At 35.2% G+C, this 19,080-nt stretch overlaps 2 protein-coding genes across 3 annotated transcripts in view; one reads left to right on the top strand and one right to left on the bottom strand.

Annotated features, from left to right (window-relative positions):
- Positions 1–3,977, top strand: part of INVS (inversin) — a 233,900-nt gene extending 229,923 nt beyond the window's left edge. Inside the window, exon 17 of the mRNA XM_051966778.1 lies at positions 3,732–3,977. Coding sequence (XP_051822738.1) covers positions 3,732–3,847 — 116 coding nt within the window. The 3' untranslated portion in view covers positions 3,848–3,977. The remainder of the gene's footprint in view (positions 1–3,731) is intronic.
- A 1,549-nt stretch (positions 3,978–5,526) lies between these two features.
- Positions 5,527–19,080, bottom strand: part of TEX10 (testis expressed 10) — a 60,745-nt gene continuing 47,191 nt past the window's right edge. For both annotated transcript variants that reach the window (XM_051966792.1, XM_051966786.1), the window contains exons 12-15: positions 15,154–15,234; positions 12,776–12,957; positions 9,447–9,657; positions 5,527–5,732 (exon numbers count right to left, since the gene is read on the bottom strand). In XM_051966792.1, the coding sequence (XP_051822752.1) occupies positions 5,619–5,732; positions 9,447–9,657; positions 12,776–12,957; positions 15,154–15,234 (588 nt within the window). In that variant the 3' untranslated portion in view covers positions 5,527–5,618. The remainder of the gene's footprint in view (positions 5,733–9,446; positions 9,658–12,775; positions 12,958–15,153; positions 15,235–19,080) is intronic.

Consider the following 19,080-nt stretch of genomic DNA (forward strand, 5'->3'; position numbering starts at 1 on the left):
GCATAAGAAAACACAGACAAAAAAAAAGACCAAGAAAGAAAAATAATGCAAAAAAATTATGCTTCAATCTGCATTCAGACTCCATTAGTTTTTTCTCTGGAGGTAGACAGCAATTTTCATAGTAAAATTTTCAGAATAATGACATAGCTTTTCAAAAATATTTATATTACCATTATTTGTAAGTGGAAAAAACTGCAAATAACCTTTTTAACGTCATAGAATTGGTACTTAATAAATGTTTATTGAATCAAAATGATTTAGAAAATAGTTTGACATAGTGTGAAACAATAATGTAAGAAAATACCATAATGCATCTTCTAAGAATCACAAATAGAAGGCATACGGTGCATTCTCTTGATCATGGTTCCCCCAGAAAGTTGCTCTTTCCAGGCACTCTGTGGGTCACAATCCTTTCCAGATTATAGTTCCTGAGTCTCCTCTCCTTCCCTCCCCTTCTCTCCCCCCCTCCCCCCCACCCCCCCCACCCCCCCCACGCAAATGATCTGTTTACTGTTTGGCCAGAGGTCACTTTGCTAAATTTGAAGAACTAGTAAATGAGAGCAAAGGGGCCGCTAGGTGGTATCATAGTACATAGGGTGTCAAAAAGATTGTTCCTGACTTCAAATCTGAGCTTGGACACTCACTAGCTGTGTGACCCTGGGCAACCTATTCGCTTCAGTTTACTCATCTGTAAAATGGGCTGGAAAAGGAAATGGCAAACTGCTCCAGTATCTCTGCCCAGAAAACCCTTCATGTGGCCATGAAGAGTTGGACACAATTGAAATTATCTAACAACAGTGGAAGCAACAACCCAATTAAAAACTTGAGCTCATTCTCCTAAAAATACAAACACTTTCAGGGGTCAATGTGATTATAATTACATCATCTTCCTGACTCCTAGCCTAGCACTTCACTCTGTACTACTATTATCCTGCCTCTACAAATAAAAAGCTATAAGAGGAAAATACACTCATAAGTACTCTGGTAGAGAAACAAAAGGACATAGGTCATTGGACAATAAGATACAGGAGGCAAGTAACAAAATTGCTGTAGTTATGTGTGTGTGTGTATATATATATAAAACAGTTTTCTAAAATTTAGTATATTAAAGAAAGTAAAATATTGTCTCAAATGTAACTGTTTTGTTACCCCCATAAAGCAATAGAGGATGAATAACTTGAGAATTTGAACTACAAAGTTTGAGATTTTTTTCCTTTTCATGGTCATGAATCATCCCTACTGCAACAGAGTGGAGTGGCCTTTAGCTTTCATAATGTGATGAAAATGGACAGCATTAGGATGCCTTCCCAGTGTTTTGTTTTTGTTTTCAGAGTAATACCTATTTTCATTTATCTAATTAATAAGAGTTTGGTAAACTTCATCTTCAATAATATGTTTTCCTATTGACTCCTGTTGTTCATGACCACATCGAATTTGTTTGATAAGTTCAGTGCTGTCAGTGGCAAATGCCAGGTCCAGCGAATGCCTCCAACCATAAGTATCTATGGTAACATTTCTTTCTCCACTGGATTGTCTTATTCTATATAAGCAAATGCTATCCAAGAAGATGCTAAGTGACTGCCAGAGGGCTAATATTAATTTAGTTTAAGAAAAAAAAGAGTAGGATTGGGGAGAGAGGAGTGACAATCATCCTCATGCTACAGAGAACAAGATGGTTTAACTTAATCAGTAACAAGCTGGTTTCAGGAAAACTTGTTAAACTGGTACAAGAGTGCCACTAGGTACCTACTGAAGATTTCTGCATAATTATTTACGTTGGGGTGTTAATTTGTCATTAAGGCATGAAGAGTTTGTTTTTAAATGGTAGAATTTCTAAATCCTAGAAAGTTCTACCATTCAGATGAATTACAGCTGTAACTTGAAGTATTCTGGTCTTAGAGAATTAACTTAGAGAGATTAACTGATTGATTTATGGAATTACAGCTTGTATAGACTATTCACTATATCAAACCTCTTCAAATGGAGCTAGCAAGAATCAGTAACAGTAAAATCTGTTTGTATAGTCATGTGCACACATCAAAAAACTATGATTTGGGTTGCATAAGTGGTTATTTCACAATGTTTGCCTAATAACACATTTTTTTAAAAGCAAAGGAAAAGATCATACATACGTTAAATAGAAGCCAGAAAATCCTGGTACCTTCCCCCCCCACCCTGAAAGACAAAGGGTTAGAATATATTAAATTCTATTGAAATAAATAGCTTATGGTATGTATGCTAAGTGTAGTAAATTTTCAGTCATTTAGGGTCCTAATAAATCCTTAAATGAATTAATGTTAATTTTGAGTGATTTTTAATTGAAATAAGACTTCCTATTCCCAAGGCACTAATAAAACATGGAATTTTCTTTCCATTAAATATTGATCAGCTTCTTGACTTTGATTTTAACCAGTAAATATTGACATTAACCAGTAAATGTTGCTGAATGTCAAGGTTAAATTGCAGTATATATACACATATGTAATATATATCTGTGTATCTACAAGTGCATACACATGCCTTTTTGTTGTTTTTAAGTCATTTCAGTTTTATCTGTGATCTTATTTAGGGTTTTCTCGGCAGATACTTGAATGGTTTAATTTCCTTCTCCAACTCATTTTACATAGGAGGAAACTGAGGCATTAAGTGACCCACCTAGGGTCACCCAGCTAATAAGTGTCTGAGCCAGATTTGAATTCAGGAAGTCTTCCTGATTCCAGATCCAGCATTCTACCCACTGTACCACCTACCAACCCATAAATCTGTGTTCATTGTGTCCAAAAATAAAACTGAATTCTCTGTACTGCACATGAAAATCAGCCCGATTTCAAAACCACAGCACATGTATGCCATGTATTTGTATATACTCAAATACAAATGATTTAACAAAGCCATTGATATAGTGACCCATCTTAATTTAATCAAAGTGATTAACTCACAATCCTCTTACATGTTTAAAATGTTCCTTACTCTTATTGCAAATTTTGGTTTTAAAAGTATACATTCAAAAAAAGCGTGTAGCAATTACTAGATTTTTTTCCCTTAATTATCATAATCCCTGAGAAATTAATACTTATCACATAAATATTTGTTGACTTCAAGAAACCTGGGGTGAGATTTCTTAAGGATGGCATCGATGCTTCTCTTCCAAGAAATGAGAGAAACCAGCAAATGTGGGAGAAATTAGCACCGTATTTCAGATACCATTTCTTTGCCCTAAATGATCTTGGTGCTTTCTAAAATGATTCCTACTCCTCTAGCTCCCTAAGAGTCTAAATAGAAACTTCCAAGACCATCCTCAGCTCTCTTCTAAATATTCCTCCCAGAAGAACCTCGCCTTTCTGAATTTTAAAGAACCCTTTTCCAATGAACCCCAATTGACACCTGCTCTCCCTCCCTTTCCCTGATTAAAAAACAAAAAAACTGAGGATACAGGCTTAAAAAACTGCCCACCTAGCCCAGTATCTTTTGATGTCTGAAAGTAGCTCCATCAGACTGGGGTAAAGCGAGTCATCCTTCCATTACAGTGAAGTTTAGATTATAAAAGCTTACCCTCATTTTGCAGGGTTTTTAAGTCATCAATTTCAGACTTTTTAATATCAATCCATAGATCATAACAGTTAGAAAACGTTAAGGAGAGTTGAATTAAAACCATTTTACCAATCCCAACGAATTTATTTTTGAACTAAAATTAATGACTTGGAACATCTATGTGGTTTTTGTTTTAACAGTAAGCAACCTGCAGTATGTAAACTTGCTTGAAAATAACGGAAAATCAAGGAACTTTTCCTACAACATGAGACCAGCTACTGAGGTGAAAACAAGAAACCAAAAATTCAGTCACTAAATAATCGTCTTCATGAGATGGGACATTAAAGTTGATTCTGTTAACAAAGTCATCACATTTTCACATTTCAGTCATTTAAAAAAAAATCTAGCCATGAAATGGTGCAATATTTACACAAGTTCAAAAACGACTTTGGAGTAAGTTTTCTTGTTTATGAGTTCAAAAGCTGGACCTCTTTATTGCCATTCATTTTATAAATGTTCTCACCTTCATGACAGGGAAGGATAATTGTCAGTAGGATTATTAGGCCTATAACATGTCTCTTAATAGTAAAGACCATGCAGATGATGGTACTTAAGTCTCTCAATTTGCGGCTAGTTAGGAAATATGGTAATTAGCAAAACATTGGGTAGTTTGAGTAACGATTGCTTGTAAAGTTAGATCTTTCCCCATGAAGTGCTGAGGTCAAGTTTGACTTTCGAAGATGGGGATTGTGGAATAAACGGAAATAAGCCAGAATAATAAATCCTACATAAGGAAAGCACTTTTAATGGTACTTTCAGACAATCCCTTTAAATGAATTCACTAGTTTCCAAATCAGTATCCTCAACAATGTAACTTCTACCATTCTGCCAAGTCCTTAGGCTCTCTAGGCTCTCCTAACCTTAAAAGCATCAGTTACAAAATTTTCCTTAGCACTTACTTAAGATTCTACTTCAAGTCTAACTTCAACATCAGACCCAAAGAATAATCTCTTTCGGTATGAACTTGGAAAGAGTCTATAGTAGAATACCTAAAGACATGTTTGTACCCTATGAAGTTAAAAGTTTAAGAGACGTACATGCAACTTTATCACACGTTGAGGGTCTGTACGCCATAAAGAACATAATCTTTATCATTAAAAATGTGTATAGATGTATCTGAAATAGCCATCTCTGGGAATGGGTTAAGCAAAGGAATCTGTTCTATACTTCTAAGTTGGTTCACATTTGTTTTCTCTGCCCTGAGGCTAGGAAAGAGAGAAGAGAGAAAATGTTCAAAACAGACCCAAATTTGCATCAGAAATTGTATTAGTACTTCTGACCTTTCGAAATTTGAATTTTATCCAGTAGTTTTTCTACATATCCTAGGAGACCTATTTGGTCTGTGTAAACAAGTGACGAATATGGGCCCGGAGTAGGTTAACTAACTTCTATTTTCTTTTTAAAGATGACTACTTTTAATTGGGAAGGTTTCCACAACAAAGAAAAGAGAAGTGCTAGTGAATTTTACTATTCCCTGCATTTCCTGCTGAGTAATTGTGCAATATTAACCACAAGCTATAAAATGCTTTATCAACCACAGATGGTTAGAAGAAAACAGTTACCTGAATTTATAAATCTCAATAGTCCAGATTATCTAAATTATCAAGTGAGTTAGTCTATATTGCAGATAGATAGCTGTATAGTGACAAGACACTCAACCCTAATGGAATTAAGAGAAGAATATGATATTTAAAAAAGATCAAATGAAACCCACCATCAGGGTTGTCATATAGAAAATTTGCTTGCAATTATAATATATAACATTTTAACATCACACATGGAAAACAAATTTGATAATTAATGAAGTGGAGAGTTCCACTGTGTATAGCAAGACAAAAAAAGAGCAAGGTGGCTTGAATATTTTTCATAAATACTCAATAATGAAACCATATTTTCAATCCATTGTCACAGTACAGGAAAGGAATACACATCCAATTTTCTTTAAAGTTCAGCTTTATTGACAAATATTGTCCCAATGTTTATTTTTCAAAATATTACAGAAGTAAACAGTTTAAAATTGTGTCTCCTCAACAGACTGTGCTAACTGCCCCGGAGCCATGGGGGCGGCTGGCCAGGTAAATGTTGAAGCAGTAATGAAGGTCTGTAAGCCACTGCTCCTGAGTCCCTCCACTCTTCACTGTCTGCAGGAGGGGAAAAAAAAAATTGAATTAGTATCCTCTGCTCCAAGTCTTTTCAGACACAGGTTTTGTTTTGTGATATATTTGCCATGTGTTTTTATTTAACAGCATTTATGCCCATTTCTCCCTAATACAGCCTTCCTGCAGTTCCCTTCCCCTCTGCCATCTCTGCTAGACATGAAATCACAACAGATCTAGCAACATCTCTAACTCGACTGTAATATTCACCAGGCCACATAGCTACTCCTTGGGATCCACAACAAGAGTGGTTTGCACATTACTTTAAATGAATTACAAAGTATAACAATGAAAAAATATTATGTACAACTAAATCTGATTTGTAAATATAGTGAATTTTCAGAGGAACGATTCCCCAACAGCACCCCATTCTCAGCACATTCTAAGGGAAAGGCTATACTACTTAAATTATGGAAATGCTGTATGTACTTTCTTCAGTCTTGAAAACCCCATACATACTTAGTTCCAGTGCCAATTTTTTTCTAAGGTCCTGTCCCCAAATGAATGCATATACACTGCTTGGAACATTTCTCTACCTCCAGCTTACTCAGTTCTAGCCAATAACTTAAGGGGGAAAGTCCTTGATCCCACTAAAGGATTTCTAGTGAAGCAAGATGTGACCATGAGCCTGGACAACATTGAGCACCTGGTTCAGAGATAGTTAAGAGTACGAGGTAAGATTTGCTCCCTATCCTACTGGCCCTGGGACCAGCTCTCTATGATTAAAATCATCTTAGCAAAGCACAGTGATGTCACTAAGCCTGGCTTGTCTGCCCACCAATTGAGTCAAAAGCCCATCTGATTTTGATTTCTCAGTATGAGTCTATATCATAATCTTGACATGGGGAAAGAGGGATGAGAAGTGTTTCATAAAAACAAAAACAAAAAAACACACTTTCTTCAAAAGTAGAGAAAGAATAATTTTAAAGAGTCCTTAGTTGGAAAGTAGCCAGTAAAAGTCAAAGTTATTTAAAGAGATATGCAAATGCACCTCCTTCCCTTCTACTCAGAGGAAAGGGAATATAAGCATTGAAAACTGCACATTAGAATTGTGTCAGAGATCTTGCTGAACTGCTTCCTTTCTCTTTTGTAAAATTCTTTGTGATAAAAAAATGATTCTCTGGGAAAAGGGAATGATATTTTGACAAAAGAAAGTGATATAAAGTTAAAGATATCAACCAAATTTAAATCGGTTAAAAAAAAAAAAGATTAATACAAGCCACTGGAAGTTACAGATCTTAATCAGAGATAGCTGATTTTTTCCTAGCGTAAGAAATAGTATCCTCCTAGCAGAGGCACTGCTTTATATATACTGCTTGCAAAAATCTGGGATAGACATTTACTAAACAGCAAAAGAATCAAAAGAAAGAGGGAAAATACCGAAACATACAAATATTTTTACGTAAGTGGAATAGAAAAAGAAGGGAGAGTCCAGGAATTGGGAAATGGCTCAACAATTTATGTTATAGGAACTAAGTTTTGTTACAAGGGGTTTTTGGGAGAGAAAAATAAAAGCTCATTAATTAAAAAAGAGAATGGCTTATTACACTCTACTCCTCCTTTGGTAACAGTAAACCTCCAGCATTATGAATTACACGGTTCCTTAAATAGTCATCTGGTGTTGTCCAAAGCAAGCACAAAACCAAGACAAAAGAATAAAGCAAATAACCTGGGTCAAATAGAACAATGTATGACAGTGAAGAGAGAAAATAGTCATACCTTGTTTTGTCTCATCAGGCAAAATAAATACTAGATGAGTTCAAGTTTTCTATTTCAAACAAATTACACGTCAGAATAATAATCCTAGCAACCCCAGGTTTGGGATAAGATGAGATAAACTGGGCTAGGGCTAGTATGCTGACATGTTACCAAAGAGAAGATGTCTTCCCAATGCCATCCCGAGAGGGGATGGGCTCAAAGAAGCACTAACAAGCAGGAGGGGGAAAAAAGAAGACAACAACCTAAGGAGAAATGTAAAGGACACCTTGCAGAGAAAAAAAGACAGAAATCCTACAGCAGACTCCAAGGTCCGTTTAGGACAAGAGCTCTTGACCAGAGGGAACTTATTTGGGGTGGGGGTGGGGGGATGGAAGGATAACTATTTCTATACATTTTCATTTAATGCATTTTAAAAACACGACTGAGAAGGTGACAGGCTTATAGGAGATGACATAACAAAACTTTAAAAACCCATTTTCTACCAATACATAAAATAAAAGTGACAACTACAAGAGTTCAGTTTGAAAGGAAAAGGATGAAAGGTTAGAAATGTTCTGCTTAAAAGGTAGCCAGGCTAGATAAGAATAAAGAATGTGCACAAGTGATACTTGGAAGACAAATCTAATCCTATAATTCAGGGTCCTTCAATGAAAAGAGTAACAAGATTTGTAGCAGGCTTTTACAGATTGCAAAGTATGTTTATAGATATGATCTCTTGTGAGGTAGGCATCACGGGCATTCCCTATTTTGCAGAGAAGTCAGTGTACTGACAAACTAAGGGTCAAAAAGTTAAATGACTTATCCACATACATATCTACTAGAACCAAGATCTTTCTGACCAAAAATTTAATGTTCTTCCTACTCTACTGACAAAATGTAGTTTTTCTAACTTTCCTCCATCATTTTACATAATCCTAAACATAGTGAGGACATCAAGCACACACCCTTCCTAGTAGCTTATAAGACAAGAGATATTTCAGACTATGTACAATGTCTAAGATTCTGATGACTGAAAAAGAACTTACCTAATATAATAACCATGATAGTTTTTCCATCTTTAGAACAAAAGAAACATGTCTTCCATTTGAAATTAAAATACTTGAGTTAGAGAAGTAAAAAATGTTTCAAAACCAACTATTCAACTAGAATTACTTATCTTTTAAGGAATAGCTGTTAAAAAGCAGCATGACACAGTGGAAAAGGCACATGGGACTTAGACAATACTATATATATCCAGTGAATGGCCAAATGTTCTTTTTTTTTTTAATATCCACATCTCCCACCCACCCTTTTCTATGCCCTCAAATGTTGATATAGAGTCCAGCTGCTTCAGTTACCAGAGGGCTTTTGGTTTAGACCATCAGCTCTTACAGGAACTACTGAAATAGCTTACTTATCTTCCCCATTCCAATCCATACTGCACAGAGCCAAATTACTTTTTCTAAATGAATAAACTCTTCTAACTTCCTTTTGGAATAAAATCTTATTCAATCTCATCCTTTAAAAATGCTCACTATTGTCTAAGTTTTATCATGTACAAAACTCTTAGTATAACATTTATTGATAAGTAAATAATCCACATAATGTGATTAAAATTTTTGGAGACCACTGAAGTAGATAACTTCTGAGTTTTCTTCCAGCTTGAGATCTAGGATCCTATTCATTTCAAATACTATTAGCCACAAAATCAAATGTAGACGGCCAAGATTTTATGCAGCTTCACAGCTTTGACATAAGGGTTCTTGGTGCGAGATCATCACAAACTGTCAAAGCTAGAATTCTGAATGCTGCTTGAACCAGGCAACACAAGCAAAAGCACTCACACCAAAGGTTACATATCCTGCATTAGTTAGCACAAAGGTACAATCTATTTCCAACCTCGGCCACAATGTCTGTTGAAACTAATCAGGACCCCATTGAGACTACAATATTATCTTAATGCTAAAACCCCAGAAATGATCTCTGAAAAAAACTTCTTACCATGATATCCTTGACAATCTGCTGTACCAGAAGTGCATTTGTCATCATGTGCACTCTAAGTGGTCCATGCTGCAATAGTAAGCGAATCAGCTGAGCAACAACTGGCAACTCTTCTTGACATGTTTTATTGATTTGCAAATTCTGGAGCATCAATCTTAGTACTCGAGGTAGAACAGCCAATACTGAAATACAGGATCCCCATAATTTATCCCTGAAGATAAAAAGGACAGGCATCAAAGAAGAGCTATAAAGAATTTAGCAGTGAAAAGATTCATCTCTTCTTTCCCCCAAACAAAAATATTCACTTAACAGGACAACACATTTGAATAGCTGAAAGCAGCAAACAAAAGCTAATGAGGAAGAAACTGATTTCATTAGACAGAAAATTAATTTTGTAAATATACTACAAAGGTCCCAAGGCTTTCTGAAAACTTGATAATGGATAATTTATCAGGCCCAACAAATAGTAATATAACAACACTAATATATTACTAATATCAGTTAAACAGACCATTAGACTGAGAAGAAACTGACCAAAAGAACCAAAACCCAAACAACCAGTGACAGTTGATCATCACTAGACATATAACTGAAAAAAAGCAGAACCTAGAAATAAGAGAATGAAGTAGAGTGTAGATCCCTGGCAAAATTCTAGGACATCAGGTTTTCAGAGCCTTTAGAATGGAATAAGGTAATTCCTAGGCGCCAACACTAAGTCACAAAAAGTAATGACAAAAAAGGAATAACACAGATACCGTTTACTTTGGTTCTACTATTCCAGAATAATTCTGTATTCAGGATGAAAGAATATGAACAGTCTGATTGTAACAAGATCAAATTTATTTGATACTTAAAAATGTTTTATAAAACATTTTACTTAACACAATCCTGTAAGATTGTACAAGTATCATACCATTTTACAGACAGGGAAACTGAGTTTCAAGGACATTAAGCAATTTAAGCCCCCAGTGAACAAGGATAATGAAACATTTTAAACTGGATGTCCTAGAAACATCTTAAATTTGATGTGTCCAAAATGAAATTTATCTTTCCCTCCTTTCTTCCATATTTTTATTAAAGGCCATCTTTCCAACTTCTCAAGTACATAACTTTAGCATCAACAATTCCTCACCTGCCCACACAAATTCAATCAGTGGCCAAATCTTGCCATTTCTCTCTTCACAATATAACTCGCATCTAACTACTTATTTAGGCATACTTTAGTTCAGACCTCCTAATCCCTTGCTTAGAATATTATAAATCTTCTAAATGAATTCTCTTCCTGAGGTTTATCACTGAAACTCCACTGTTATAGATGCCTGTTAATAAATTTCCTTAAACATGGATCTGACCTGTGATTCTCTTATTCAAATACTCACTGGCTTCCTATTGCCTCTAGGATAAAATATAAACTCTTCTGCTTAGTTTTTTAAAGCTGTGTAAAATCTGGCCTTTATCTTTCCAGCCTTAGTGGACACTATTCCTTCTCCTATTGTCTGCAATCCAGTCAGCCTAATTCTTATTTCCTCCCATAGTACATTATCTCCCACAGCTTTGCCTTTGTACAAGCTACCCTACACACAAGAAATGCTATTGGAATTCTTATCTCCACAACATATCTTATGCATATCTTCCTTTAAGATATAGCTTAAGCACAAATCTTCTACAATGAAGTGTTTTCTGATCCCCAATTGTGACCTTCCTCTCAAATCATCTGATATTTAATTACTCTGCATGTTTGTAATTATATTTTTGCAAATGTGTATTTTGCATGTACTTGTCTGCTTCTATTAGAATGTAATCTCCTGGTAAGGATGGATTCTTTCATTTTTTGTGCTTGTATTCCCAGTATCTAGCACACTGCCAGAAATGTAAGTTGGTGCTTAATAAACAGATCTTTCGATAAACATTTACTAAGTATCTACTCTAGAGAAACAAAACAAAGCAAAACACAGTCCTTGCCCTCATAGACTTTACAGTTTAATAGACAAAATGCAAACAAGGTAAGCTCTCTCTCTATATATATATATAGGATAAAAAGAAAATAATTATAGGAAGGCATTGAAAATAAGAGGAGTCGGGTAAGGCTTTCTGAAAAAGATGAGATTTTAGTTAGGACTAAAGGATGCCAGGAAAGCCAGTAGGCAAAGATTCCAGGCACAGCAGAAAGAGAAAATGCCACAGCCAAGAGATGGAGAAGCTTATTTGTGGATCAGCCAAGACATCAGTGTCAGCGGGCAGAAGAGTGTGGCAGAAAGAAAGGAGTGACAAAACTGGAAAGGAAGGAGGGGGTTAAATTGTGAATGGCTTTGAATGCCAAACACAGCATTTTATATTAAATCCCAGAGGTGACAGGAAGTCATTGAAACTTACTGAATAGAATCAGAACTGTGCTTTAGGAAAATCATTTTAGTGTCCAAATAGTGGATTGATTGGAGTGGGGAAGATACTTGAGGCAGGCAGATCCAGCAGCAGGTCAGTGCCACATCTAGCCATTCTATAAGAATCTGCACCAGAATTTGGCAGCATCAAAGGAGAGGAGGGAGAGTATTCCAGTGATGAAAAAAGTGAAATAGTTAACTTTGACTGTAAGAGAGGGGAAGGTTTGGGGAAAAGTCATGAGTTCAGTTTTGTTAATAATAAGAAATAAGAAATAATAAGCAAAATAATTTTTAAGTTTTTTTTTTTTAATTTTAATGTTGTTACATTTAAGTTGTTTACAGGACATTGAGTTGGAGATGTAAGAATGGAGGTCAGGAGAGAGATGGGACAAGACACATAGAGCTGAGAATCATCACCATAGAGACTGTAATTAAATTCATGAGAGCTGAGATCACAAAGTGATATAGCAGAAAGGCAAAAGAGAAAAGGGCCCATGACAGAATCCTGGATGTGATTTGGATAAGGACCCAGCAAAAGAGAAAGAAATCTGATCTCAACTTTGAGAGTCCAAGAAATGATAGAATAAAAGCCTAATACAATTCAAAATTCGGTTAGTATTCTAAATAGCATGGTAAACTATGTATCTAAATACACAAAAACCCATAAACTAATTTTAAAAGCGCTTCTTTAAAACAAATTTTAAATTCCAAGAATTCTGAAAGGTTCCCAATAAAGCCAGAACCACTCCCCCAAAAATAAATAAATAAAAAAGCTTATCGTCCAGTATAAATCTAGGATGCTCTTTTTTCCTCCCTCTTATGAGACTTCTAACATGTATAGTAAGAAAATTCACTGAAGAAACTTTCTCTTTTTGGAAAGAGAGAATGCAGTGCAGAGTAGAGGTGAAAGTAAAGAGAAGAGAAGTTGTAGAAAATGCAAACAATTACCTCTTTCTCATATGCTCTGCATCCGCTTTTTCTAAAGTGAGGAGGAAGTGAAGAAGACTGTAACAGCAAGACGCTAGAAATTTATATATTGTGTCAGTAAGTACACAAGCTTGATCCAGGAGCTTACTCACAACACATAAAATAGATCCAGCAGTGCTATCAGGGATTACAGACAATCCAGCCTAGGTATAAAAGACATAGGTTAATTATATATTTACAAAAGATGCTATCCACACCTCCTTACAAAGCCTCCCCACTCCCACCTTGAAACAGGCTCAGTTCAAAGTCATCCTTAAAGTACTTTTATTTTAAATTAATTTAACACACAGGTCCCTATAACCTTGCTTCAAAGTTCCTATTTTCCCTTGAGAATTTATTTGTATAGTAAATTACCTTAAAAAGTAATCTCAAGAAAAAACATGACTGAATAAATATTTCCTTTAATGTCCTTTCCCCCTGAATTTCCTTATTAGACCTTACTTAGACCTATGCTAGTCAGAAATATCTTCACTATTTTTTAAGCTTGCAGAGAAATCAATCTCCCCCAAATAACAATGACTTTAGTATTACCAGACATGCACCTGTGGTTTCTAAATGATACATAGGACAATTAACTCTTATCAAGTGTTCTCCTTGAATAATTCAATTGCATTTAAGAACACAACTTTAGCTAATCAAATAATTGAATTTTAATGTGAATATTTAAAAATCTGGTCTTTTTTTTTTTTTAAAGCTTACATGAACTACTCTCTAGAAAGTTAGGGATGTACATACATTTTCCAGTTAATACAGCACTACATTATTTAACAATTCATTAATCCACAGCACCTTTTATTCTTAGAAGTACCATATTTCTTCCCCTTAAAGAAACATTTTTAGACAAATCTAAGTGATGAAGCCTACTTATTAAGAGCTTCAATGTACATTCATGATAAATATATGTACAGCTGCCAATCATTAAACTCCTTTATGCCAAGGGTATTTAAAAAAAAAAAAGATCCTGGAAGTCAATAGTCTTAGGAGACCAAAATTAAAATTTATCAATAGTGCGCGCTTTCTCTCTCTCTCTCTCTCTCTCTCTCTCTCTCTCTCTCTCTCTCTCTCTTTATATATATATATATTTTAACATTTCCTAATTTTATTTTAACCTGCTTCTGGAACTCATGAGTTGTACTAAGTTTAACACCTCTGCTTTATGCTATTACCATAAAATTGCTACTCCTGTGGACTTTCAGGAGGAAAAACTTTTCAGCCAGTAATGATCAGCAAGCAAGTGCTAACTACCTGTAAGGCTTACTGAGCTAAGCTTTGGAGATAGAAAAGGCAAAGACTTTTAAGGAGTGAGCATTCTAATGGGAGGGACAACATATAAAATATCCAAAATAAACATAGAATAGACAGAAGGTAATATTACAGGAAAGCATGTGGGGATTGTAAAGGCCTCCTGTACAAAATGAGATCTGAGTTGTCTTGAAGAAAGCATGAAAAACTGAGGAAGAGGTCAAGTGGGAGAACAAAGAATGGGAGATATCTGGAGCAAAGGAACGAAATATGAAAATTTAGGGTTAAAAAAAGAATGAAGAGTTGAGATTTGTGAGCCTAGGTGACTAAAAAAGATGACAGTGCTGTGGTATGGAAATTGAAATGGAGGATTTGGGGGAAAAAATGAGTTAAATTAATTGATTCACTGTACATATGCCAGATAGCAAAGGCAGGAGGGGAAAGAAAGTTGTGAGAAGTCAAGAAAGCATGAAAGGTAAAAGTCATGAAAAATTCCCAACCACAGCTAGAGTTGGATTTCATGAAACTATGCTCTATTACTACCTTTACTCATCTTTTTCCTTTTTTTTTTTTTTTAAGCCACTGGGACCTATTTATTATCACTTCCTCAGCAAGTTAATTATTATTTGTTCTACATAAAGGAAATTTTAGCGATATAAATGGAATGTTTGCTAAGAGATGAACATAAGGCTAAATGAGAGAACCAGATGACATTTGAGGTCAATTTAGAATTATATAGTCATACAAGTTGACATCCACAATTCTTAGAAATCTTGTGGTCCAATCCACTCCTTTTACAGTTAAAGAAACTGAGGCACAAGAGTGTTAACTATCTTACCTAAGGTCAGACAATTATATAGTAGCAGAGTTGAACTTCCTAGAAGTCAGATCTGATTTCTAGTCGAATGACCTTTTCATAGCATATAATTAAGTAAGGTCCTTAGAACAGCTCCCCAAGGAAGAACCAAGGTGCAATAAACAAAGTTTAATGTCCCTTGTCTGTCATAACACCACCCATATTACTTAAAAACACACACACACACACACACACACACAACTCAGTCTAAAATCAACAGGGAATAAAAAAATCTACTTACCATATGCTTACTGATAGCACTTTGTAGGACATCCAAACACTGCCTTCGAGCTGGAATAATGGATAAGTTGTGACACACTGCCTGTCAGAATAAAAGAAAATGAGTAATTCAACAAAGATTTCTTTATATTGATTCAATCAAAAAACACATCTTTCCCCAAAATCTAACAATACCCCACAATTGTGTTATTTCTACCAGAGACACAGTAGAAATAGTTTTCTCCAGCAATTTGAGCAGCAGGAAGAGCCTATGTCCAGATTCTGAGGGCTGGCACTACAAACTAACAAAGACTCATCCATTTCCCTGGCAGGTTTCAAATGAGGTAGCTTATATCCTTGTCCTGAGTTCTGCAGGAATCTCAATACAAAGCCTAACAACAGCTCCCTCTTTCTTTGCATACTTGGAATAGGATGATTAGGAATTGAGGGGATCTCCAGGAATACTATCTACCAAGAACTGCTGCCATGATGCAAGAATTCAAGGTCATAAAGTAGAAAAGTAAAGGGTATTGAGTGAAAGTTTTATCCGCAACTATGAAAAATCTATGAATTCTGGGATTTTAAAACAGTTTCCAAAACAAAGCATCAGTGGGATACAATTTTTGTCAGACTATACATCATTTTTATTTCCTTTTCAAAGGCATCGCATTTTAAGAGTATATCCAATATCTAATTATAATACCCTATGTATATGTTAATGCCAAAAGTGTTAGCAATTTTTAAAAGAACTGATTATCAATGACCCCCCCCCCCAAAATGCTGTGTATATGCAAACTAAAAACTCAAATTTCACCTCATATCCTCACACTTCAGGGAAGAAAAGGTAATAAAAAAACATAAAAGAGTGGTGACAAAAAAATGGCCCAATAAAACACTGTTGGCAGAGCAATGAATTGGTTCAACAGATCTGGAAAGTAATCTGGAATGAAGAAAAGTAACTAATTGTCACTTTTTGGAGAAGTACCCACTTCAGTGTCAGTGGTCATCTTCAGAAATGATTGCAAAAAAAGTGGGAAGATTTGTTTCAACTGATGCAGATGTAAAAATAATCAGGAAGATAATTTTTACAGTAACAGAAATACAGTAAAAGCCAACAACTTTGAGTTAATTAGCAGGTCTTATATCCAGTTATTCAATTCCAGAACTGATGATGAAACCATGCTTCCTAACAGAAAAGTGAATGACTCAGAATACAGAATGAAAAATATTTGAGGGTATGGCCAATGTAGAAATTCATTTTCATTTGCTATACTTGTTTGTAATAGATTTTGACTTTTTCTTCTCAATTAGAGGAGACTGAAGTGGAAAAGTAATTTTTGCTAATTGAAACAAAAATTTTTTAAATGGATAAGAATTAAATAAATAAATTAAAAAATTAAAGAATAATATAAATTTCTTTTAAAAATTAAATAAATAAATAGCAATAATTAAATTAAATTAAAAGGGCATTAATGAAATTTAAGTATATGTATGAATACATGTGTGTGTGGATATAGCAAGATTTTACCCTAAAAAATAAATAAATAAGAAGTACTGATGACCCTATCAATTTTCCTTTTTTTTTTTTTTTTTAAAGGCCACTACCTGTGCTTAAGTTTACACCTTTGAGAGTACACAAATTAACTCACACATTAGAGTTCACAAGTCCAGAAGATTCACAAAGTTACAATTCCCCCAATCCCTCTCTCTCAGAGGAGGAGTCAACCTTTGGGTTCACACCTTATAAGAGATCATATATAAAAAGCTCTTAGAGTCAGTGAAGTCAGTCAGTGGAGGAGATTGACAGAGCCAGAATTCAGTCGGCAGAAGATTCAGAGAGAGCTGGAGGCTAAAGCTGGCAGAGGCAAAGGACAAGCTGCAAGAACTCTTGCAACCAAGCAGAGAGATAGGCCTCTAAGAAAACTAACCGGGCTATTTTGGAAGAGACAATAAAGGATTTGAACTTTTAACAGCTGGCTGCATTTGAGATGCCAGCTTTGAACTGAAATTAAGGCTACCTCCAGAAGGTCCCCAAGAAACCTGCTCCCAGAGAACAATTATATTTTAGAGAAAAGAGAACACTACATACCAGGAGACTCTTCTGGTCCTGCCTTCCCATTTCCTTCTCCCTCACACCACCTTAACAACCCATCTATGATTTTCCTACTACCACTGGAAACACCATCTATTCCTTTTTCTTACCCTTTCACTAGGGGATTAGACTATTCCTAGGACTTAGATGAGATGAGAATCATGACAAGAGAATTCTATTTCATCTGATGAAACAAGAGCAAGAACATTAAGCCTTCTCATCTATCCTGCCGCTACAATTTATAATCCTCTCCCCTCTCTGTTATCTGATCAATGTATATAGTCCAAGAACCTCTAACATGACACCTTGCCATCCAACTCACTGCTGTATCCCTAAGGCCTCCTGGGCCGCTTCATCAGTCCTGCAGCTAAAATTTAATTTGTTATTCCCCCCAAAAAGAATGAGTCTCTTAAAAACACAGATTGTCTTCTTTGCTCTAGTTGTATGTCCAGTGTTGATAAAACAAAAACAGTAAGCACTTTAATAAGTGCTTTTTCGTTCGTTTACACCACTATGATTTCTGGATATATCCTTTCCTACCCCATGTGCTGAATACTAAAAAAAGGAAGTCATTTAAGCAAAAGTAACTTATATCAACAACATATACAATATGCATTTCCCTGATAGGAATAAGTAAACGCATTTTCAGACCAAGAATGGACACCAAAATTAAAATCCAGCTTCCTTTTGTGTTTTTCGTTTTCATTTGTTTTCCTTTATGGATTGATTCTCAAATTACCATGTAAGAGGACTGCTTGATCATATACAGGACTACACATTTTGATTATACATTTTCTACTTTGTGAGAAAAACAATGGAATTGAGAAAAATAGTTCTACAACACAGAGGGGGGAGAGGTATTTGGAAAAAGCACTGTTAAAATATAAAGCTATGATTGCAATTCTTAAAAACAAAAAACAACTAAAAGAATTGTTGGAGAGAGGTTTTAAACAGTAACTTCAGTATTCTACCAACTTGAGTTTTAAGTGGAAGACAAATAGTCAAGAATAATAAGACTCGAATAGCACAGTTCCACAAACTGTATGAATTTCAAGTTCTATTCTATGAAAAGTAGTCTATGATTTGAACTTAACAGGGAGCTGAACAGAAAAAGATTACTCACAAAGAACTATGTGAATAATGTAAAGAAATAAAAATAAAGAAGAATGGAAAAGAAATGGAAAGAACCACCAATTTCCATTTTAAAGAAGCATATTGAGGACAACTCAATGAGATGGTGCAGTGGATAGAACACCAGCCCTTTAGACAGAAGGACCCAGGTTCAAATCCTAGCTCAGACCTCAACTGCCTCATCAAGAAAAGAAGCATATCATATTTACAAGTGGATCAATTTACAAGAGGATCAAAACCCTCTAAAGTATATCGCTCTTCATTTCTGGTTATCATGATGGAATGCAGTGCTGATCTGATCTATTTTCCCCACCCAAAAATTATTCAGGAACTAAAGTCAAAGAAAATATCAAAGTATCGAAAACTCTGATAAATCTAGAGGCACTTTAAAATGAATATGCTATTCTATTTAATATCTCTCATTTTTTTTTTTTTTTTTTGGCTGAGGCCATTTGGGATTAAGTGACTTGCCTAGAGTCACACAGCTAGGAAGTGTTAAGTGTCTGAGACCAGACTTGAACTCAGGTCCTCCTGACTTCAGGGTTGGTGCTTTATCTACAGCCCCACCTAGCTGCTTCATGAATATGTAATTCTAAAAGTAGGGTCTCAATGTAATAAAAAAATTAAAAAAAGGATTTTCCATAAGGATACGCATACCTACAAGAAATGAAGACATTAAAAATGAAATTAAAACTCAAGGAATGGACTATAAAGAAAATTAACTTA

Source organism: Antechinus flavipes, chromosome 1, assembly GCF_016432865.1.
Source record: "Antechinus flavipes isolate AdamAnt ecotype Samford, QLD, Australia chromosome 1, AdamAnt_v2, whole genome shotgun sequence".
In the NCBI taxonomy this organism is placed as follows: Eukaryota; Metazoa; Chordata; class Mammalia; order Dasyuromorphia; family Dasyuridae; genus Antechinus; species Antechinus flavipes.